Raw genomic sequence first — 23882 nt, forward strand, 5'->3', positions numbered from 1 at the left:
GGCCAGGATGAACGTGGAGCTCAGCTGCTGTGTCCTGGGGAGCGATTAGAGCATTAGGCTGGGGGGCCCGTGTAGTAATTCAAAGGAAGAGTGAGCAGACATCCCCTGGGATAAGCTGTAATGGCTCCATGGGCAAGCAGAAGGTGTCGGCGTAATTAGTTTGGTTCAGCAGCAGAAGTGGTGGTAATAAAGTGCTCACTGGGTATTTGCTCTCCCAAAGTATCAAAGGGATTCCTAACAGCTGAGATACTGAACTGGTGTGACGTTGTCTGCCTTGAACCAACCCACCCAGTGGTGATGTACCAAAGTAACTGGGTTAGGCACTGAAAGCATGGGATCCCAGACTGGTTTGTGTTGGAAGGGACCTTAAAGCTCCTCCAGCTCCAACCCTGCCACGGGCAGGGACCCCTTCCACTAGAGCAGCTTGCTCCAAGCCCCTGTGTCCAACCTGGCCTTGAACACTGCCAGGGATGGGGCAGCCACAGCTTCTCTGGGCACCCTGTGCCAGCGCCTCAGCACCCTCCCAGGGAAGAGCTTCTGCCTAAGAGCTCAACTCAGTCTCCCCTCTGGCAGGTTAAAGCCATTCCCCTTGGCCTGGCCCTACAGGCCCTTGGTCAAAGCCCCTCCCCATGTTTCCTGGAGCCCCTTTAGGCACTGGAGATGCTCTAAGGTCTCCTCTTAAGGAGCCTTCTCTTCTCTAGGCTGACCCAGCCGTGCTCTCTCAGCCTGGCTCCAGAGCAGAGCTGCTCCAGCCCTGGCAGCATCTCCATGGCCTCTTCTGGTCTGTATTGAGAATATTGCCTGAAATAGTAATATTTTAGATGCAAACTTCTAGTAGCTGCTGCTTCAGGCAGACTGCGGGTGGTTTTTCAATGCTGTAGTCACCTCGCGCTTAAATCCTCATAGAAACAGGTGATTATTTAATGAAAATCCCATTTCCAAGCAATGAGTGTGTCCTATTGAAGCATCTGGAATGCCAGGATGTGCCTTCTCCCCACTGGCAGTGTGGAGTTTGATTCAGAGCCATCTCAGTGCAAATGGGTGTTTGTAAATGCCTTGCATCAGATGTGTCAATGGGTGTAATTAAGGAATGAAGACGGCTGCACACCCCTAATTAAGGGGATTAAAAACTAAAGCTGCCTCATTTCACTGCTGGCTGGAAAAAGCAAACACACAGACTGGTGGCAGCGGCTCCGGGGCCCAGCCTGGGCTTGGGCTTGGGCTTGGGTTTGGGTTTGGGTTTGGGTTTGGGCTTGGGCTTGCTGCGGCCGCATCTGGAACTGAAAGGAGCAGCTCTTGGGGTGGTGACGGGGCTGAGCTGCTCAATGGGTTGTGCATGATTGACTGCTGAGTGTAGGAGATGCTTCACTGCTGCTTCACTCCCTCCCTTCGGTTTCTGTTCCTGGTGGGCATGGGAGAGTTTCCATCCCCTGCTTGGGGTGCAGCCTCAGGGAGCTCACAGCCCTGTCACCCTCTGGGCTTGGTTAGGGTGAGCCTAAGGTGGCACTGGCTGTGCCAGCCCTGCTTGTGAGTGGTGCCTTTAGTTTAAATGTTGTTCAGTTATTGTGCACCGAATAAGGTAAAACTAACTGGTGCAAGAGGTTATTTTTAATGAATCTGGGTGTTGTACCAGGGTGTGGCTGATGGATTTGAGGCACACGATGAATGCAAATTGTGTTGCAGCCCTAGAACTGCAAATCAAGACATTCAGAGCCATATCACCAACACACAGCAGAGGAGAAAGTGTCTAGTTTTGGGCCCCTTGTGTACAGTTCTGGGCTTCTTAGTACAAGAAAGACAAGTTGTTGCTGGAGAGGGTCCAGTGGAGGCCATAAGGATGCTCAGGGGTCTGGGGCATCTCTCACATGAGCAGAGATTGTGGGAGCTGGGCCTGGTTGGTCAGAGAAGAGCAGCCTGAGAGGGGATCCCATCAATGCAGATCAATAGCTCAAAGGTGGTGCCAGGAGGATGGGGCCAGACTCTCTCCCGTGGTGCCCAGCGACAGGACAAGGAGCAATGGCCACGAACTAACACACAGCAAGTTTCACCTCAACATGAGGAAGAACTTCTTTATATTGATGGTAGGGAAAGGATGCTCAGGGGTTTGTGGAGTCTCTCTGGAGACATTCACACCCCACCATGGACACGTTCCTGTGTGCCCTGCTCCGGGTGGCCCTGCCATGGCAGGGGTTGGACGCGATGATCTCCAGAGCTCCCTTCCAACCCTGCTGGTTCTGTGCAGAGCCCACGCCAGTGAGCGGAGCCATTGGTGCCCACTGCAGGGCAACAGCAGGCGATGGAGCCTGGTCAGAGCTTTCAGCATCCAGCATCTTTCTGGCTCTCAGAGCTGCAGCGGGATGTACTTGGCGGGTGCCTCTGTGTGTGTTTGTGTGTGCATGGGGGGCTATTTATCTCGCAGGCAGCTCTTCATCAAAGGAGCCTGCAGGTCCCTCTGGGGTTCTAATTATAGCTTTGGTTGGGAAACAACCAAAGGGAAAATGACAGAAGCAAAAAGCACTTTGCCCCTTGTGCTTGAAAAACTGGAAGGAAGGAAAATGAGCCCTGTTATGGTAAACCTTGAGTGTAAATGAGGCACAGTGTGAGTAAACACATCTGTGTTCAGGCAGGGATAGGAAAAAAAAGCCTCATGAATAATGCATGGAAGAAAATCCTATTGAGTTGATGGGGATCTATTGCCTCTTTCTGTTGAACTGTTGCTCTAGGAAGTAGTGTTCTGCTGGAGGGAGAGGTTTGGGGCTGGTTGGATCACCTCTGCTTTGTTGTCATTGTCACCAATACACCTTTAGTGCGCAGTCAGGAGTGGCTGTGATGGAGTGACCTGCTGGGATGATGTCCTTGGCCTTGCTCTCTGGTGATGGAGCTGCTCACTCGCGGTGCTCTCACAAGCACGCAGGCTGCACCGTCCCCACTGCTCCTCTTTGCACAGATTGCTGGTGCCTGCCTGTTCCATGGTGCCGGGCTGCCCGTGCTCCCAATCTCTGTGCCAGGGAGCCCCAGGATGCTCTCTGCTATCTGCTGACTGCACCAGCAGCTCCCCAATGCCCGCGGGTGGGGATGGCGCCTGCGGTCCCTCCCTCCCTCCTTCCACAGATATGGGCTCCTTCTGCAGAGGAGGGCTTTGGTGTGACTGCTGCCTGCGAGGCAGAGCTGCTCTTTCCTCCATGGGGATTTGCTGTGGTTGGGTTGTTTGGAGGTGCAGAGGGAAAGCTTCGTCAGATGAGGCAAAACTGCGTTGTTCCTGCTCGTGCCTCTGTTGAAGGGGAGCCCCAGGAGTGCTTCTGCTGCTCGCTAAGGAGTAGGAAGCAGCACTTGCATTAAACCAGCAGTTTTCTTGGTCTTCTCAGGCAATAACTGCTTTGTTCCTGCCTTGCAATATGAGGAGGGGTCATCTATGAGCAGCTTTGCTGTGCTGGCAACCCGGTGCAAGCATCTGCCCAATGGGGCTCTTCTGGGTCCAGCAGCTCCAAGTTCAAGTGAGGTTTCTTAACAGGTTCCACATGGGCAGCCTTTCCAAACCCATTGCTGTGGACAAAGCTCCCGTGACAAGCACATGCTTTAATGTGAATTTCAGCACCTTACCACTGAGCAAAGCCTGCGTTAGGAATTCTGTAGCATCCAGGAGGATTTCTGAGGATAGAGGGGAGGAGCTCCCTGCCTCCCTTCGGTTCTAATGCACTTACTGCTCCATTTAGTCAGGTCATTTTATAAGCCCAGTCTTCAATTTGCCATAAATGATTTGCTTTCAGCAGATGGTGAGCTACTATTTTTTGCCCTCATTTCAATAGGAAAGCTCCACGATAGCAGGAGATGAACGAGGGGCACGGTGCTGCCGACACGCAGCACATCACGAGGGCTGCTGAGAATTAAATCCGGGCGGTTGTAATGTGCCATCTGGTTTGTGCTGGGCGGGGGGGTTATTTTCCCTCTGAAGGCTCCTGTTAGCCTCCAGCATTGCTGGCTGAGCAACAGCATCCCTTTTGTTCAGGACCCAAAGAACCAGCACAAAAAGATGATGCGTGTTAATTCTAACAGGGGGTTATAAAACTCCGGCGCTTATTATTGCTCTTATAAAAGGTGTGAAGTACATCTTGAAAGGGTCTGGTGCTTTACAGCCTTTGAAAGCTGTTTAAATTCCTTATAGAGAGGCTTATTGCATTTGGAGCTCTTATTTGGTGTAAAACCACCCCAACCAAGCAGCTCTCTGCTGTGTGTTTCTAACTGTAGTTACAAGCATGTGTAGGATGCGTAACGCGAACGTACGCCGCGTGAGTCCTGCTCGTGGCAGCTGCAGTTTCCTCCTCTCCCATACACAGACGTAGGTCTGTTGCACACACACCATGTCTTGAGCCAACTGAACTGCCAGCCTGTGCTCCCTGTTCCGGAGCTTCCCTGGGGAATTCTGCACTTTCACACCGTTATGAAATGGGAAGGAACGCGTTTCTGTTAAAAATACCCCCACGCTTGCAGAAACTGTTTGAGTTTTGCCTCTTTGGGGCAGGATTTCTCTCTCTCGTTGTCCCCAGCCCTGGCTGGAGCAGCAGTGTTCAGTGGAGCCGTGGTTTTGGGTAGGAAGGTCAAGACAGTTTGTTCCAGCAGCGTGATCACCTTTATCTGGCGCTGGGCATTGCTGTGCAGCGGTTTGTGCTTCTGAGAAATGAACCTGCCTGCAGGAAAGTCCTTTTTCTTCTCTCTCTGAAAGCCTAAAGCACTGATAATTAAGCTATGGCATGAGCCGTGCGTTGTTTTTCCAGGCTTGGAAACAGGGATAAGTAAGATTTTCCTATGACTGCAGTTATTTGTGTGCCTTAATAAGAGAGACTGGAGCAGGCTGACAGGTAGGAGACAGTGATAGACATGAATCTAAATATTAGTGTTTCTTTGAGCCTCTGTAACTTGTCATGAAACAACCCAAATGAGCGGCATCCTTATTTCCAGAGAACTAACACACCATCACTTAATGACAGCCTTCCAGGAGCATGTGCACACTGAGTAATTTGGCACCCTCCAGGCTTGATGGCTTTCTTGACAGCTCCAGGGATCTGTTGAGCTCTAAAACCTGGGTTGTAGATGAACTGTTGTGCAGGCTGGAAAAGGGGAATGGTTTGCCTTCTCCAGGCCAGGATAGATGGGGCTTGGAGCAGGCTGCTCTAGTGGAAGGTGTCCCTGCCTGTGGCAGAGGGTTGGAACTGGATGAGCTTTAAGGTGCCTTCCAACCCAAAGCAGTCTGGGATGCTGTGATTGAACCATGGGTGTTAGGAACAGGAGAAGCATTGAGCCCTTGCACTCCTTTTAAGCCTCAAGTCTCTATTGAAAGGATTTTGATGCAGGAAAGTAGGGTGTGATATCAGAATCATAGAATAGAATAGAATAGAATAGAATAGAATATTACATGGTCTGCACAGCCCTGCTCCTGGGCTGAAGCAGGGGTGAATTGCTGTGGTTGGGGGGGGGGGTGTGTCTCAGGTTATTTGGATGGCAGGTTCATAAGATACCCCTGCAGCGGTTTGCTTTGACGTTGGGTGTTCAGAGCTGCCTTTGAAGAAGAGACATGGGGCTCCCTCCTCACTGCCAAAGCACTGACCTTCCCAGTGGTGCTGTGGGACACCAGGACATCCAGGTCCTCCTCCTGGGGTGCTCTGGTTCAGGGGAAGGGGGATGAAGCCCGTTTCTCTTCTCCCCGCAGGCTGCTCTGGGTGTGTTTAATTACCTTCAGCTTGCTTCCTGTTGCTAAGTTCTTCTTATCCGGAATAGGATGTTCTTAAACTTGACAATGATTAAATATAAATACGTGCTTGAGCTCTTTTCTGATGGGATTCTTTCCCTGTGCTCTCCCTGTGGGATCATAGCTGAGTTTTGCTGTGGTTTGGTTATTGCCGTGGCATCAAACGCTTTCTCAACACTCAACTTGTGAAGAGCTGCCTCGTACAGGCTGGCTGGCATCAAACCCTCATCCTCCACCAGGCAGAGCCCCTAAACCCGGCATTTCCTACGTGCCAACTCAGAGCAGAAGTGAGCAGCACTCTTTGGGTCCTCCCGCAAGAGCAGAGCATCCTCCTCCAGCATCCAGGGAGCTCCCGAGGGCCCTGCAGGCTCTGCAGAGCTGCCCTGTGGGATGGGGATGGAATAAAATGGAGTTAAAGTAGAAACCTGCTTGTGGTGTGGCTGTGGCAGTGCCGTCTCCAAGTGGGGTCCCACAAGAGCAGAGCAGAGGGGCAGGATCCCCTCCCTCAACCTTGCTGCTCGCGCTTAACAGACATCTCCCTGCAGCAGAGATGCTCTTTGGTTTTAGATGATCCATCCTCTCGGTTATGTGTGTTGCCTGCAGAGCTCTGGGTTTGGTTGAGAGCTTGGGGAAAACCATTTCAAAGGGAGGGACCCAGCTGCATCGGAGAAGCACGCTTGGGTCTTGCAGCAAGAGGTTTGCTGACCCAGGGAGTTACTGGTGCTGGCAGGTAACTGCTGCTATGAGATGTTTAATGGGAAGGGAAGGGCTCCTGTGTGCCCATCTCTGCAGCCCCACTCCTGCCGAGGGGTCTGGCCAAGCTGTGCCATTGTTCCTGTGGGATGCAGGACCAACATGGAGATGTTTGCTTATTGCTGGTGAGAGCCATAGGCCTGCATTGGGAAAGGTCCGTGACCGCAGCTTTGAAGCCTAAACAAGTAAACATCCCTTGTTCTGGAACTGGTGGGATTTAAAGAGAGAAAATGACGTCCAGAGGAAGCGTTTGTTTGTGTCTGTGGACTCTCCCTCCTGTTTACTGCGGCTGAGAAGAGCTGCTCTTCAGCAGTCATCATCTCACCAGCCTCCCTCCTGCCTTCAGCAAAGCAATGTGTGTTCTGATAACGGTTCCTACAAATGTATTGATTCAAAACAAGCACAGTGGGGAGCAGCTACAAAGCAGCTACAAAGCAGTGCAAAGCAGGCTGCTATGGCAGCTGGTGCAGGAGGGAGCTTGCTGCTGTTGGGTGTTCGTGGTGGGACAGTTTTGCAACGCATCCATCCTGCTCTCAGGAGCTTTGTCCTGGGAGTTGGCCATGGGGACTCTGTCCTGCGCCACGGGCTCAGGGCGATGGGGGTTTGTCATTCCTTGCACTGCCTGGTAGCAGCTCGAGGAGGTTTTGGAGGGCTCTCAGTAGGGTGTGATGCTGTAGTCCTGCCTCCTGCAGGACAGGAGAGCAGGCTGAAATGGGCCCTGTGTTCATCCCCAGAGCTGGCTGGTGGGGCTCAGTCCAAGTGAAGAGGTTCCAAAGAGGTCAGACAGCCTGTCCCAAATGTGACCCAGCTCCGGACCACTCCGCTGGGAGCACAGAGCCCATGGGTTTCCATTCCTGCTTTTCCAGAAGCTCCCCTTGCAAAAAAGAGGAAAAGCAAGATCTAAACCTCATAAATCAGGAAATTTGTGTTGCTGGAGAAAGAACTGGAATGAAGGTCTCCAGTGCTGCTTTGTTTTAACCACAGCATTAGGAGTAATGTTAAGCTTCTGCCCTAAACCCAAGGGAGGAGTGCCTTGGAAAGCTCAAAGGGCTTTTCTCTTTCAGGCACTCTGGTGGTTTGACGATGGGGAGGAGTTAGATCCGAGTTGAATGCAGTGATACAGAGGAGGGTGACACCTTGAAATGCTTCTTGCTTTTCAGTGTGCTTTGAGCAATTGCCTGCTGGGGCTCGGGCTGGGGGATTCGGAGGCATGTGTTGGATTAGGTGCTGTTTGCTCTGTGTAAGCAGTGGCACTTGATTGGTGTAGAGCCGTGTGATGCAATATGTGAAGGTTAGTCCTGTCCACTCTAAAGCATGATTATTGCAGGTCCTCTTTATACCTGAAATATCCTTCCCATGTGATTTCCATCTTTTTGGGTCAGCAGCCCAGGCTAAAGTTGAAATAAACATTGCATCAGCTTGAGAGCTCTGAGGAAACCTGCTCCCTGTTGCGGAGATGGTTTGGAGCCTTTTCATGTTATGTTATCCCAGTGCACACGGCAGAGATCATAGAATCCCATCATAGAATCCCAGCCTGGTTTGGGTTGGAAGGGACCTTTAAGCTCACCCAGCTCCAGCCCTGCAGATTCCTCCTTCCAGCTGCAGTGGTGAAGGACGCTGACACCACAAGCCATCAGGGGTTTTGGCACGGTGTGGTAGGAGGAAGGTTGCCTGGTTGTGTGCATTCCTCATCTGCTCTGCTCACACTGCCTGTGCTGCCAGAGGGGAACGGTGGCGTGGAAGAAAAGAGGACCTCAGGGCAGCCCTTTGGAGCCAGGCCTTCAGCCATCTCCCCATCCCTCATCTTGTTCCCATTTGGAATCATTTGCTCCCATTAGGCAGCATTGCTGGTGCCAGGACATGGAATCAGTTGTCCACGTGGTGGAACGTGCATGGGCAGACATCGATAGAGATGTTTCTATCAAAGCAAACCGTATCAAAAAGGAGTGGTTTTGCTCTTAATGACTTTGTAGGCTGCGGGTGGCAGGACAGGGGGGTGTGAGTGGTGAACATGGTGTGTCTGTGCTCGTGGCTTGGTTTGAATAGCTTCATGCAGACCTAATAGGGGAAAGCTCTTGACTGAGACATTTGCACCTCTCTTACAGCATCATCATGACAACAGAGAAGAGCCCAGCGGCGGAGGCTGACAACTCGGAGCAGCAGCAAGGCAAGGAGGAGGAAGGAGCTGCTGAAACACAGAAGCAAGAGGCTGCCCTAGAGGAAGGGGCTCGGCAGACGTCGGAGGGACAGCCTGTGCTGGGGCTGAAGCAGAAGGCCTCCAACGGCGACACTCCCGCACCCGAGGAGCAGAGCAAGAAGGAGCGCCGCACCTCCGAGGGCCGCGGCCTCTCCCGCCTCTTCTCATCCTTTCTCAGGAGGCCCAAGTCTCAGGTGTCTGAAGAGGACAAAGACAGTGATGCTCCTAAAGAGGCAGGAGGTGACCAGAGAGACCCCGCATTAGGAGCCAGCCCTGATGAAGACATCCTGGTGAAAGCCCCGATTGCAGCTCCTGAGCCTGAGCTCAAAACCGATCCATCGCTAGATCTCCATTCCTTAAGCAGTGCAGAAACACAGGTAAAACACCCTGCTCTGTGTGCTGTGCTCCCTCCCGTGCTGGAAAATGTGTCTTTTTAGCCAAAACTATAAAAACTTGGTATCCTAGGATGGAAACCTTGGTCAGAAAAGCTCATATGATGCTAGAAAGGCTCTTGCGAGCTCTCTGCATTGTATCATGTGCTTCCCACTCTTGCATTCCTGTGTCAGACTGTTCTGCAAAGTACCTGCTCCTGAAATTGTGCTCACACTTCACAGCAGAACTTAAAATGTCCCATGCTGACTGCACTCTGCTGAGGAATGGGAGATCACATCAGAGCTAGGGTTCAAGTTCATCATTCATGACAGAGCTTGCTCACTGGGATGTCCTTGGTGGTGCAGGGGAAAGGCAGATCTGTGGCATCAGAGGAGATTGCAAGAGGACGTGGATTTAGGAGAGGGTTTTTCCATCTTCAAGGACTGTAAGCATGGTGGGGATGATGCCTTGGTCATCTGTGCAATCCAGGCTGATGCTGAGCCTGCCAAATGCAAATATTTTCTGCTTATGCATCACGTAGACAGGGGTTTCTGCAGAGCACGTGGGCTGAGCCCAGCTGCTCGGAGCTATCTGATGGCTGCTCTTTACAGCCAGGCTCATTTCTGTGTAAGGTTTTTAAAGCATGGTAAAAACTGAGGCAGAGCCACCCAGAGGCAGACACAAAGTGCAGGTAGTTATTGATCTGGAGGTATTGCCTATCCTCTCTTACTCCATGGGTACTTTCAGCTCTGCTGTTACTTAATGTGGTTCTCTGGAGTTGGAGAAGGGTGGGTGTCCCTTCTCCTCACATGGGGGTTTCTTACAACCCAACCAACCTCTGTTGGTTGCCGGAGTCATGGCCCGTTGGTGGTGAAATCTGCATTATTTACCCTTATGTGTTGACCACACTCCAGGGAGGTCTTACACAGCATCACAGAACAGTTTGGGTTGGAAGGGACCTTCCACGCTCATCTCATCCAACCCCCCCTGCAATGAGCAGGGACATCTTCCACTAGACCAGATTGCCCAGAGCCACATCCAACCATATCTGCAAACTCTGGAGCAATAGGGGACAAGTTAGAGCACTGCCAGCTGTATCTGTAAATCCACCTCCTTAAAATGACAAAGCTGGAGGGGAGGTAGCAGGTAACACCTTTTTCTTTGCCCAAATCTCCGAGGCAGGGAAAGCCATGGGCTGATCTCTGCTCATGTTTTGTACCTCTGGCTTGGGTGGCATTAGCACAGTGGGGAGGAGCTGGAGATTTTCAGGCAATATCAGCCCAGAATTGTGTTTGAAGAGGAAATGCCTCATTTCTTTCTCTCTTAAACTTGGATTTTCCGCTTCGGAGGGCATGGGAGTGGGCACCACGGCCTTCTTTCACCACGGGCTGTTTGCTTCAGATGAAGCATTGGTGCTTTTCCTTTTAGCTCTTACTTCAGTTCAACGTCAGTGGCTTTTGAACCGTGACACTCGGCAGATATTTGTGCTGTGACAGCATTGGAGAGGTGCTGCCTGTTTGATAAATGCTGACCGAGGGGCATTACAGTGGCTTTGACTGATTCCCTGCTCCCGATTGTCCCAGCCCTGCTGGAACAGAAGTCAGCAGCTTGTGGCCATTATTTAGGTTTTAAATACCTCAGTACAGTTGTGCCTGGGTTTGATTTCATGAGATGTGATGGGCTGTAAAGGCAGAGTTCTGCTCTTGCTGTGCCACGGCTGCGTGCTCCTGCTGCAGCGAGTCACTTCCAGCACTTGTCAGAGCTGCTGTGAACTCGTTTAACCTGCTGAAATGGCAGTGAAAAAACCCCAAGCAGCTTCCTTCCTTCTCCTGCCCCCAAACTGCAGCTCTTGCTGCTATTTTAGTGAATTAAACTGACTCGCAATGTGCTTTGTTAAGCAAAGGGAGGGCGGTACGAAGGCTGCCTTCCTTTTTTGATAGCACAGTCAGCTCAGATCATACAATCACAGCTTGGTTTGTGTTGGAAGGGACCTTAAGGCTCATCCAGTTCCAGCCCCTGCCACGGGCAGGGACACCTTCCACTAGAGCAGCTTGCTCCAAGCCCCTGTGTCCAACCTGGCCTTGAACACTGCCAGGGATGGGGCAGCCACAGCTTCTCTGGGCACCCTGTGCCAGCGCCTCAGCACCCTCACAGGGAAGAACTGGCCAGAAGGTGCTGCTGTTCAGATTTGCATGATGTAATCTGCCTTGGTTCCTCTAATCAAGCCCTTTTTCAATTTTGTTACATCCTTTATTAAGTGAAGACTTGGGAACGACTTGAAAAGCTTTAAAAATGAATAGCATTCACTTGCCCAGCCAAGCTGCTGCTCCAGGTCCCAGCTCACACATTGAAGTCAGATAACTCATTGTGGGGTGAGATCCCAGCCCTGTCGTGCACCTCTGCAATGCTTATTTCATGTGATGTTCTTTTGGATTGACACTTCTCAATTGTGGGGTTTCAGCCTGCACAGGAGGAGAGGAGGGACGACCAGGACCTGGACCCCAGAGACCCTGGGGGCAAGGAAGGAGGGGAAGGGAAGGAAGAGAGCACCAAGCCAGAGCCCAAGCGAGAGACTCCGGAGCTCAAAGCAGACAAGGATTTGAAAGCTGCCCAGAAAGCAGTAAAAAGACACAGAAACATGTACTGCAAAGTCGTCTTGCTAGATGACACCCTCTTTGAGTGTGCCGTGGATGTAAGTACTTTAGAGGCTTGTTTCTGCTTCTCCTCTTTTCCCTCTCCCTTCTCCTACCCTGGAAAAATCACCACAAACACGATTTAATAAGAGCCTAATTTGCTGCCAGTGAATTACATGACAGGCTTTACTGCAGAACAGTCTTGCTGTGAGCTGGAACAACTTATTAGTGGTGTAAAACTCTCTAGTGCCCAGGAATCTTGTTTTCATTATTCCACCATTTCCAGGGTGCCCTGCTGTGTAAAGGGGGGGACATCACCTTACTTGCTGTTCACCTTTCATTTGTATCCCAGACTAGAGCTGAGGTTTTTGTATTAGGTTTGGCTTGTCTAAATACCTTTTGCCCCTTTCCTTTGAATGAAATGGGTTGGCAGCTTGATTTGTGCTTTTCTGTTCACCCAAGGTACCTTTGCTTATCAGGCTGCTGGCTGACGTAACTCTAGGAGCCTGGATATGCAGAACAGCGTGCAGTGTTTAGCCTTCACTTGAATGTGTTTGCAGTAAACAATTTAAAGTGATTATGGTGACTTAGTGCAAACCCCTTCATCTGAGAGCTTTTCTTCTGCTTTATTTTGTGCATTCTCTCACAGGGCTGTCTTGCTGCCAGGGCAATAAAAAGCCAGCAGAAATCCCCTTCAGTATGAAAGTGCTTGTCTGGAATATTAATAATCCAGTTCTTCCCATTCAAGCATACTCCATCAGCTTGTTTTTCCCCAGTCCTGCTGCTCAGTGGGCCAGGAGAGGGATGTGGGCACAGGGATGTTACCTTGGGTGATCCTGGGCAAGTAGGTCAGTGCTGGCCCTGTGTGTAGCGGCACTACTGCTGTTGCTGCCTGGGATCCACTCAGATCATTGCTGCCCTGATCACTTTCCCTTTGCCAGGAATTGTGTGTGCAGCCCTCGGAAGGGAAGTGTTCCCCGGAATGCTGGTGGCACCCTCAGCAGCACCCTCACTGGGGCTTTGTGTGTGTTTGGTGTCTTCACATCCTGGCAGGCTGCAGGGATGGGGGGAGAGTGATGGTGGGGCAGTTGGTCCTGATTTGAGCAGGATGCCTCAAGTCTCTTTCTGTAGGTCCAGAGAGTCATGGTGGGGATTAAGAGGGGCTGTTCACAGTGAGACCCTGTTGTCTTGACAGGTACCCTCAGATAGAATCCTACTCCATCATGTTGAGAGTTTACGAAGACTTAATCGGGAAGGAACTGGAGCAGTGTAGGCAAAGAGCAGTTGCTGTGCAAATAGGCCTAACAGGAGAGCTGTGGGCACAAGTGGAGCATCAGTAAATCTCGGTTTGCGTCACTGGAACTGCACTTTCTTCCCAGCAAAACCTTCAATAGAATGAGCTGCTCCTGGTTACTATGGCTTTGTGCCTTAGGGGTGTTTCCCTTCGTGCTTTTGGACTAAAAGCGTGGCTGTTCCGAGGGCCAGTTCCCTTCTGCAGGATTTGGAAAGAAGAAAAGAGATGCTCGGAATGCTCAGAGTGTATTTCTGGAGGCAAGAACTTGTGAACTAAGCAGCTTTTTGTGCATAAGGCAGAAGTGGAGAAGCTGGATGTCAGCAGCAGCAGATGGGGTTGATGGAAAGGCCATGGAAATGATGGTCTTTGGTTCTGAGCTGCTGTTTTCTTCTCTGAACCTCCTATGTCAGGTTGCCTCCAAAATGGGAGACTCTACAGTGGGAGGGAGCAGCAGTTTCATACCCCACCTTGATCATCTTTTGATCTACATCTCATTGTGTGGTAGCCTGGGCCTGGGGGATGTACTTGGGGAGGGAAAAACCATACAAAACCTTGGTGTTTGTGGGTTGTGTTGAGAAGCTCAGCTTGGGGGGGCTTCAGACATGGAGCTGCTGGTAGCAGAGACCCACTGCAGTTCTCATTGCTTCTTTGGTTTCAGTTTTTATGCCTGATGCTCTTTCCTATAAGGGGTCCTTGCTCAGAAGCCACCAGGAGATCTGATTTTGAGCTCCTCAGGACTCCTTTCTTGACAGTGCATAGTGTGGTTTGATGACGTTCCCTCTCTCCCCTCACCCATGAACCAGGGCAGCAGAAAGCAGCCCATCCTACAGAATGTCTTCTTCTCTGTTTGCAGAAACACGCCAAGGGGCAGGATCTCCTTAAGAAAGTCTGTGACCACCTCAATCTCCTGGAAGAAGACTACTTTGGTTTGGCCATATGGGACACACCAACCTCCAGGGTAAGCAGCTGCTGGTGCGTGGTGTTCTGTGCCTGGGTGGATTCAGCTCCTTACAGGATCCTTTCCCTTGGGGAGGAGGTGATGCATAAGCGCTCTTTAAAGCTCCTTTTGGTGTCCTCCCAAAAAGGGGTTATCCCAGAGGTAGAAATTGTGAGTAAATGACAGAGGAGTGTGGATTTGAGTTCAAAATTGACCTGGGCCTGCATTGTCACCTGGAGAAAATTCATTATCTATGAGCTGCCTGCAAAATGATGCCATTGCTTTGTGAAGCTGTAGCCCAGGAAGCGAGGCTGCCCTGGCGCTGCTGTCAGCATGGGGGAGGTATGGTCAGAGCCACCCAGAGCAGATTTGAGTCAAGGCTTTACCCTGCAAAGGAACGTGTGACTCCATACCAAAACTCTTACTCATATGGTTTCAGTGTAAGGTCTTTGTTTGGTTAGACTCAAGCAGTGTCTTATCTGTTAAACCTTTGGTTATGCTTTAACTCAAGCAATTACTCAAGCTCTGTTTCCTGAAGCCTAAAGTGTGCTGAGCTGAAATCAAGGGACCCTTTTATGTCCTTTAGACCAGATAGGTTGATCCATGCTCTGACTGTACCCATGCTTCACCTACAGAATCACTTCTGCGCCAACTTACTGTGGCTGAGACATTTAGCATTAAATACTTCATAAATGCAAGAGTGAATTGTTAATGAAGAGGCGGAATAGCACCCCATCACTATCTGAGGCAGGCAGAGCTCTCTCTTGGGTTTGGTTTTTCTGTCTCTGGTATTTCCTTGTATGCCAAATTTCCTTCCATGTGTATGACCTGTTTTTTTGACCTCTGGGAGCTGGGTGTGCTTGCAGGGGGAGGCAGAGGGGCACTTTTAGATCCAGTTGAGAGAAAAAGGTTTGGATCAGCTCAGCTTCTCACACTTGTGCTGTGCACTGGATCACTCAGGGGCTGAGGAGGGTAAAGCTGCTGGGAGTGGGTTTAGCTCCAGTGCAGAGTAAGCTGCTTGGTGGAAATCTGGTGTGCTCTGATGGGGGAAAACACCATTTTGAAACCTGAAGCTCCATCTCTCTCCTGCTTTAACTTCAAATAGGACCTGACAGTGAGTTGCTCATTTACAGGTAGAAATGATCATAGAATCACAGAGTGGTTTGGGTTGAAAAGGACCTTAAAGCTCCTCCAGTTCCAACCCCCTGCCGTGGGCAGGGAGACCTTCCACTAGACTGTAATCTTATAAAAGATTATAAAATGATCTTAATATAAACCCAATAGATGAACTTCTGTCCTCAGTGTGTGGAGCAGACCAGAGATGCCTGTGTGTCTTCCTGGACAGGGAAGGGTTGAATGTGGCATTTCCCTTTGATTTTTATGGAATAAACCTTCCTGAGGATGGGAATTTTGCCATATGGGACTAGCAGAGGGTGGCAGTGGGAACAGGAGAGTGAGACAGCAGATAGAGCAGCTGGTCAGCACCAAAAGAGCTTGATGCTCTTCCTGCTCTGAAAGGGAGGATTGTTTCCAGCCATTCATTTCTCAGTGTGGCTGAAAGTGCTGCTAATTGCTGTGCCCACCATTGTCTGCTGGCTGGGGCAGGATGAGTGCTGGGGATGCACAACTGCAGACTGCACCGTGGGCAGTGATGAGCAGTCCTGGCCCCAGCCTGGGCCTAGAGGTGCTCTGCCTGAAACAGTGGCCACAGAACCACAGCAAGTGGCGTGTCTGCCTTCTAAATGGGTTTTATAGCCCCAGTTTTATGGGTTAGAGGGACAAGCATGTAAAAAGATAAGATTAAATATTGCTGCTGTGAAGTTACACATCCTTCTGGTCAAAACAGATTAGCTTGGGGGATTCAGTGAGTTAATTCCTTCACCTCGGGAGACCTGGATGTCCAAATCCTGCTCAGGGCTTGTGAAAATGAAGAGGGTGGCTTGCAAATGAAGAGGGTGGCTTGCAAATGAAGAGGGTGGCTTGCAAATGAAGAGGGTGGCTTGAAAATGAAGAGGGTGGCTTAATGTAGGCTCTCCAACAGCACTGTTAGAACTGTTCTGTCCCCTTCTGCAGGGCAGGCCCTGACCTCCTACAGGGTAGGCACCAGCATCCCACAAAGCCCCCAGTGACAGAGATGGGGAAAAAGGATGTATTTCTAAAGTTTGTAGCTGAGAACATTACAAGAAACATGAGTCATATTTGAAAGGGATGGAGTTTGTGTCACACCCCTGGAAGAGATTCCAGCCTTGCCCAGCAGTTGGATGTTTCCACTTGTATTTCAGTTAAAAACCATGGGTAATGATAGAAGGTCTTGGAAATCTTTGTTCTGAAGGGGTAAGTGTGGAGAGAGGTCGCCTAAAATGAATGCATGCATCCTCTTGGCCTGTTTTGAAAGGTTCTGGAGGAAAAAGCCCAGGACAAGTACGTGCAAGTGCCACTCATAGCTGGATGTGGCTGCAACCTGCGGCTGTGTGCCCCTGTATGGAGCCAGGCTGAGAACACTGGGGCTGTTCAGCCTGGAGAAGAGAAGCTCTGTGGAGACCTCAGAGCAGCTTCCAGTGTCTGAAGGGGGCTGCAGGGATGCTGGAGAGGGGCTCTTCATCAGGGACTGTAAGGATAGGACACTGTTCAAGGCCAGGTCAGACAGAGCCTTGGGTGACATGGTCTAGTGTGAAGTGTGTCTGCCCATGGCAGGGGGTTGGCAGGTCCTTTCCAGCCCAAACCCTATGATTCTATGATATGCTGCTCTGTTTGCTTTCTCCTGTTTCTGTTTCCTCCCATATGAGTACCTGGTAGATGAAGGGTGGGAAATGCACCCATGGAGGTGAAGCTGTGAGAAACGCCCCATCTCTCCAGTTACCGTAACTGCATTCATGTCCCATTGCTGTATTTTTAGGGGGTTTCAGGTTTCTCGGGTGTTTCTGGAACATTTGTTAACCTGGGATGTTTTTATCCTCTTACAGACGTGGCTGGATCCTGCCAAAGAAATAAAGAAACAGGTTCATGGTAAGTAGATGGAATTTGTGGTGTGTATGTGTGTGGTTCCTCCCTCTTTCCCTAAATAAGTGTGGCTTTAGGGGCCATTCAGGGGGCTTAAGGAGGGGGGGTAATTCAAGTGAGGGTGTCTGGCAGGGATCAGCACAAGTTCAAGCAGTGTGTGCATCGTTTCCCTTCTTCCCAAGTACTTTGTGATGCTCTAGATTTAGGGAAGGATGTCATTTCCTTGGGAAAACACAGCTTGGGGGTGTTCCCCCTGGGCAAACCCACGCTGTCCTTGCTACCATGTGATGCTGAAACAGGAGATCTGCTCCTTGTTTGAGGATGGGAAAATAGGTACCAGTGGGAACAGTGCAAATCTCACAGGAGAGCCTGATGGAAGCTGTGTGCTGTAGCAAGGTTTGAGGGACTCTGAAGCTGGTCTGAGGTCCAGACAGGGGCACTGGAATGATAAATAGCTCAAGTGGTATCAGGGCAAATAGCAGATGCTCTCCAAAGCTGGATTTTAAGGTCTGCTTGCACTGAATTAGTTCAAAATGAGGGCAGTGTCAAAGATAAATAAATTGTAGAGGCTTTTGTGTGCTCTCAGGAGCAAACCTGACTCCTTTGAAAGTAAAATACAGGTTTATGGAAGTAAAATACTGCTTTATGAATGTGAATTCTTGCTTTATGAAAGCAAAATCCTGGTTTACGACAGTACAGTACTGTTAGGTGTGTGCTTTTGGAGGGGTGCAGGACAAAGTGTGTCCTTAAGCACAGATGAGGGGGGAAGTGCTGCAGGGCTGTGGAGTAGAAGCTTCTGCTTTCATCAACTTCTCTTTGAGTTGACAGCAGGGTGTGTGTAAAGGGCAGGAGCTGCCCTGGCCATGCTGTGCAGGTAGGATTCAGTTAGTAAGTGTAAGGAGCAGCCAGTTCCCTGTGGAATCTGGTCCCCTGAGATGGGTTAAATGGCAAATAACTTGATTTTACTTCAGTATATGTTGAATGTATGAATACGTGTACAGCAGCGTCTGCTGGTTTGGGTACCCTCTGGCACCTAAAATACGTTCTTGGTATAACTTGGTTTGAGCTGTGTGTGATGAAAACAGCAAGCCTTGTGTTTAATCCCAGTTGTGGCATTGCATAAGCTGTAAATCCATGAATGTTGCATCCCACCTCATCCCTGGTTGAGACTGGGATCAGTCTCTGAGCGAGTCAAGCACAGGGGTGTCTCCTCTTGCTGAAAGAAACATTATGTTGGGCAAGTGTTATCAGGGGAAGTTGTAACTATGGGAATTGCTCTGAGTGCTTAATGGGTCAGGACTGTTTTCCATGGGTAAATGGGATTATTCTCAAGAAAATGAGAGGATCTCCAGTCACCTGGACTGTCCATAATGCCAGTTCTAGGTGGGATTATGGGGATTCTTGCTCCACTTAATGCTTATACAAGACTTGCTGTATTAAAGCATTTAGGTCTAGACTTGTAAAGCTCTTCCTGTCTCAGTGCTGGTTTCATCCAGGGATTGATGCTTGTATTGTACTGAGTTTAACCTGTGGTCTGAGCCCACCCCAGTGCTTCAGGCTGGTGACATTTGAAACTTGGGTTGAGTGATAAATCAATGCTAACTCATGGAGTTACAGCACTGACCTTGCTTCATGAATCCCTCTTTTCAAGCAGTGCAAAACTACACGAGTAACTGAGCTTCTCAGCACTGAATTGAAGTTTTCTCCACAAGCTGTGGTTTATCTATGTCTGTTTTCCTGCTCTGCTTTGTTTTCTTCTGCCTCTATCTTAGCTCCTGTAAATGAAATCGTATCTTACACTCTCTACTAAGCAGCAACTAAGAGATGATCTGCTGGCTCTATCTTGCAGCTGGATATTCCCAGCTTTTGCTGTAAGGACTGATTGTCACGAAGCTATTGTGGGGTGTTTATTCTTCTCAAGCTCTTCTTTGTAATTGCAGGAGGCCCCTGGGATTTCACCTTCAATGTCAAGTTCTACCCCCCGGACCCTGCGCAGCTGACAGAGGACATAACCAGGTGAGTTCCCTCAGCAAAGCACTGAATATCAGGTACAAAGTGTTAACATTTGGGTGCTTTTCCGTCCCTCAGCAAGGAGATCTGTTGGGAGTATGTTGGGCTGCATCCTCCTCTGCAGCCCTGATCCAGCGCTGGGGCAACAGCACAAAAGGGATGTGGAGCTGCTGGAGTGAGGCCAGAGGAGGCCATGGAGCTGCTACGAGGGCTGGAGCAGCTCTGCTCTGGAGCCAGGCTGAGAGAGCGGGGCTGGGTCAGCCTGGAGAAGAGAAGGCTCCTGAAGGGGAGACCTTAGAGCAGCTCCAGTGCATAAAGAAGCTGCAGGAAACATGGAGAGGCGCTTTGGACAAGGGCCTGTAGGGACAGGCCAAGGGGAATGGCTTTAACCTGCCAGAGGGGAGACTGAGATGAGCTCTTAGGCAGAAGCTCTTCCCTGTGAGGGTGCTGAGGCGCTGGCCCAGGGTGCCCAGAGAAGCTGTGGCTGCCCCATCCCTGGCAGTGTTCAAGGCCAGGTTGGGCTCTGTTTGATCCTCAAGTTTATGTTCTCTGTAAACAGTATTTTGCTTTTCCCCCAGGTATTACTTGTGTCTTCAGCTCAGACAGGACATCCTCACGGGGCGGCTGCCCTGTTCCTTTGCCACTCTGGCTCTGCTGGGTTCATACACGGTCCAGTCTGAGCTGGGAGACTATGATCCCGACCTCCACGGCCCGGATTACATCACTGAATTCAAACTGGCCCCAAACCAGACAAAAGAGCTGGAGGAGAAGGTTGTGGAGCTTCACAAAACATATAGGTAAGGTGCTCTTCAGCAGTGTAGCTGGGGTTTATTTCATGTGAAAAGACAAAGTTTGGCTGGTTTTACCTTCCCTTTGTCTTTTAGTATTTGCTTTGGGATTTATGTAATTTTTGGGTTGCAGTCTGGCTGGAGCAGATCTCATCTCTTTGTGTGCACACTCTGTAGCCTACAGCGTGTTTGGGGTTTTCTGGTGCCACATTTAATGAGTAAAACTTCTGTAATGTGGAAGTATTCCAGGTGATGCAGGAGGTAGAAACCTGTGGTTAAGCTTGTCCTCAGGGTGTTTGCCTGCATGACCATGACCCAAGCAGTTGTGTCTTGTTCAGGTAGGGCTCAAGGACTCCTGGGAGCCCCCTGGTACAAGATCAAAAGATGACAATAACCAAACCTCTTCCTCATCTTATTTTGAGCTGATTTTCATAGATGCTCTCAAGTGCTCAGGTTGCAGAAGTGCAGAGGGCTGCTGTGCAGAGTGGCTGGGCAGCAGCTTCTGCACCCTCCCAGGCAATACATTCGGATTTTAGGGGGGGGGGGAAAGCCCATATAACCACTTGGTGATACCAAAGCCTTCAGCCTTAAGCCTCTTGACCTGTGAAAAGCTGCTGGTTGATGCGCTAGTAGCAAGAACAGAGCAAAGATGAGACCTGCTTGCAGGCAGATGGGAACTAATAACCCAAGTGCAGTAGGGAAGGGTGGACGTGTACCTCCAGCTGTTACCAGGCTACAATTAACACCTTGCTCAACCCCACAAATCAATACTTTCAATTGATTCCCCTCCATTTGCACTGAGAGGAGAGGAAATGAGGGAAAATAAGTCCTGGGCTGCTGACAAGCTTCATGACTTGGAGTCAAAGGCCATTAGCTGTGCTAGAAGTGGCAGATCTCATTGCTGAATTATTCATGGCTTCATTAGAAGATACTTGAAGGTATAGGATGGAGTTATATTTAATCTGCTAGAGTGTGCAGGAGGAATCAACATGTACCCTGTGTAATTTCTGGTCTGTATTCTGTGGACATTAAACTGTCAGAGGGTTTTCAGTGGGGAAACTCTGCTGAGCCATGCTCCATCTCTTGCTACCTTACCTGCAAAGCACAAGGCACATGTCAGGCGACTGCTCCAGGTCTTTCCTAGAGGATTGTCCTCACATTTGTCTTTGCCTGCCCTGTCTCCCACCACTAAAACCTCTCTTTACATCTCACAAAGGATGTATGTGAGTGCTCAGTAAAGGAGACATCAAAGCAGGGAACAGAATGAAGTGGATACAGCTGAATTCTCTCCCAGCAGAGCTGCTAGATGTACCTTGCACCCTAGAAACTTATTAACAAGCGCACTTCAAGAACGTTGCTAATCCTCCATTAGCAGGATGCTGCTGTTAAGTGAAGTTGTGTTGCTCCTCCTGCAGATAGGGCACCATCTGCTCCCAGAAACTGCTCATTCATCTGCTCTGCCCCATAGGAATCACTGCTGAAGGGGTCTCAGCTGTCCTAGCCTGGGGTCTGGAGAACAATAGCTGGGTTTGGGAGGTCTGGAGGCAGGAGGGGTGGGAGGATGGTACCCATCAGACCCATCACCCTTTGCCTGTGATTGCTTATTCCACTCAATCAAGTTTTGTGCCTCTTGCTGCGCTTCCTTTCTTTCTTCTCCAGTGTCTGTGCAGCCACAGGGATAAAGTGCATCTGGTTCACGAGGATGGCTCAAAGCAGAAATTTGTTCATTCACAGTAATTTAATAGTTCATCACAGAATCCCAGCCTGGTTTGGGTTGAAGCTCATCCAGCTCCAGCCCCCTGCCATGAGCAGGGACACCTTCCACTAGAGCAGCTTGCTCCAAGCTCCTGTGTCCAACCTGGCCTAAATCTAGACATAAATATCTATATTTATGTATCTACCTCTGGGCACAAATCTGTATTGACAGCAAAAGAAAATCTAATGAGTGAATGGTTTCATGAAGTCTGATCTGCCCCCTGCTAAAAGCAACAGGTAGGGGAGTACCAATCCCTTTCTTTCTTTCTTTCTTTCCCCAGATCTATGACTCCAGCCCAAGCAGACCTGGAGTTCCTGGAGAATGCAAAAAAGCTGTCTATGTATGGAGTCGACCTTCACCAAGCCAAGGTGAGAATCGACGTGTGTTCACCTGCCTGTGGAGTTTGTAACTCATCCTTCCCTTGCAGGAGCAAGTTTGCCAATGCCAGGAGGCTCCTTTTGAAAGACAGAGGAAGTAGGGAAACTGCCACGCAACACAAGTGCCTCAAGCACTCTTGAAGTGATGCTTCCTGATTGCTTATTACTTATATATTACAGGAAGCTTTACAAAGCTCCTGATATAGGCAGGTCCTTGCTCTTAGAAGGTACAGCTCTGACTCTGCAACAGGAGCCACTGTGCTCAGGGAAATGCAGGACATGCTTGAGATGAACCCTTTGAGCAAACAGCATCAGGAGAGAGCAGAAGGGAGGAGGTTGGAAGGAGAAATGTGAAGGAAAAGCAAGGGAGCTGGAACCTGAAGTCGGGGCGGTGGGGAGATGGCATCAGAAGACCAAAGGGCTCCTTTGAAGGCAGATACTGACCTGAAACTTGTAACCCTGACACTGCTTAAACCTCGTCTGCTTTCCCAGGACTTGGAAGGAGTGGACATCACTCTGGGAGTGTGTTCCAGCGGCCTTCTGGTTTACAAGGACAAACTGAGAATCAACCGCTTCCCGTGGCCCAAAGTCCTGAAGATTTCCTACAAGCGCAGCAGCTTCTTCATCAAGATTCGCCCAGGGGAGGCAAGTTCTGACTTCCTGGTGCTCGGTTCTTCTTTATCTGCCTTCTGGTTACCCCCACCGTGTGTGTGTGCTGCGGGGAGGGAGGGAGCCCTTCTCTGAGAGAGCATTTTCAGGCTCTGTCGGGTTTCTGAGCCTGGCTTGGTGTTAAGCTCGAGTGGGACGCGCTGACCTCGCTGGAGCTATGAACCAGCGGGAGACGGTTTGAACAAGGTGTCGTCCAGCACCACCTCCTGGCACCGCGTGGTATTCCCAGCATCCCGAGTGGGAAGCTCACAGTTGGAATTGGAGAGGACTAACTCCATTCTTGGAAACAGGGCTAGACGAAGGCTCTTGATCTCTTTTCATTTACAACCAAAAGAGTAATTACAAATACAGAGCCATACTTTGCACTGAGCCTGCAGCAGGCAGGGGGAGGCTGCCCTGATGCTGCCTCTTATGAAGGGGGAGATCCTTGGAGCAGCCTGGTTGCTGGAAAGACAGTGGAGAAAGAGGCTGCAATGATTTTTGCCTCTTTCCTCCTCTTCTTCCTCCTTCTGCTCAACTGCCATGCCCTGGCCTTGCAGGGAATTCAGTGTTCAACCCCATCCTGCAGCTGGGCAGTGTGATGGGGGTTAAATGAGTCTGAATGGCTGCAAAACCCACAGCACATGGCTCTGCAAATCCCTGTGCATCAGGAGAGATGCTCAGGCTTGTGGCCAAGCTTGTGGTCTTTCTTTGGTCACACTTGAGCTCCTCCCTCACACTGTAGAGTGAGTTCAGCTGCTCTTGGGCTACACCAGCACTTTGTGCTGCAACACAAGGGGAAGATGGGCTGGGGACTGGACTCCTGCCACATTTCTTGCTAATATTTGTGTTTTCTACAGCAAGAACAGTATGAAAGTACAATTGGGTTCAAGCTCCCAAGTTACCGGGCAGCGAAGAAGCTGTGGAAAGTCTGTGTTGAACATCACACGTTTTTCAGGTGGGTTTTGAGTGGTGGGCTCACCTTGACCAACTGATGCTTTAGATTAGCTGCTGAAAATGAGCAGTCCTTCCGAGGTCCTTAGGGCTTCACAAAATCTAGAGTGAAATGCTTGAGAGACATTAAATATGTACATTGCAATGGATTTCTAGGCAGCTTCATAAGATGTATAAGAATAACTGTGTTCTGGGCTGCTTGGAGAAGAGAAGGCTCCACGGAGACCTTAGAGCAGCTTCCAGTGCTTAAAGGGGCTACAAGAAAGCTGGAGGGGCTACAGGAAAGCCTTGGGCAAGGGGGGACAGGCCAAGGTGAATGGCTTTAACCTGCCAGGGGGGAGACTGAGATGAGCTCTTAGGCACAAGTTCTTCCCCATGAGGGTGCTGAGGTGCTGGCACAGGGTGCCCAGAGAAGTGGTA

The 23882-nt window shown here is 50.1% G+C and overlaps 1 protein-coding gene across 35 annotated transcripts in view; it reads left to right on the forward strand.

The window, feature by feature from the left end:
* The window catches only part of EPB41 (erythrocyte membrane protein band 4.1), a 73402-nt gene that overhangs the window by 19584 nt on the left and 29936 nt on the right, over positions 1-23882 (forward strand). For 25 of the 35 annotated variants that reach the window (XM_061449968.1, XM_061449969.1, XM_061449952.1 and 22 more), the window contains exons 1-9: positions 8619-9070; positions 11527-11757; positions 13846-13950; positions 16893-16935; positions 18870-18945; positions 19518-19736; positions 21764-21851; positions 22353-22509; positions 23373-23466. In XM_061449968.1, coding sequence (XP_061305952.1) covers positions 11704-11757; positions 13846-13950; positions 16893-16935; positions 18870-18945; positions 19518-19736; positions 21764-21851; positions 22353-22509; positions 23373-23466 — 836 coding nt within the window. In that variant the 5' untranslated portion in view covers positions 8619-9070; positions 11527-11703. Of the gene's footprint in view, positions 1-8601; positions 9071-11526; positions 11758-13845; positions 13951-16892; positions 16936-18869; positions 18946-19517; positions 19737-21763; positions 21852-22352; positions 22510-23372; positions 23467-23882 lie in introns of those variants that run through there. The other 10 variants (XM_061449963.1, XM_061449961.1, XM_061449977.1 and 7 more) reach the window with 1 other exon arrangement.

This window comes from Pezoporus flaviventris, unplaced genomic scaffold, assembly GCF_033815535.1.
Source record: "Pezoporus flaviventris isolate CSIRO_AGI_PZ_B2104156 unplaced genomic scaffold, CSIRO_AGI_Pfla_v1 ptg000008l, whole genome shotgun sequence".
Taxonomy (NCBI): domain Eukaryota; kingdom Metazoa; phylum Chordata; class Aves; order Psittaciformes; family Psittacidae; genus Pezoporus; species Pezoporus flaviventris.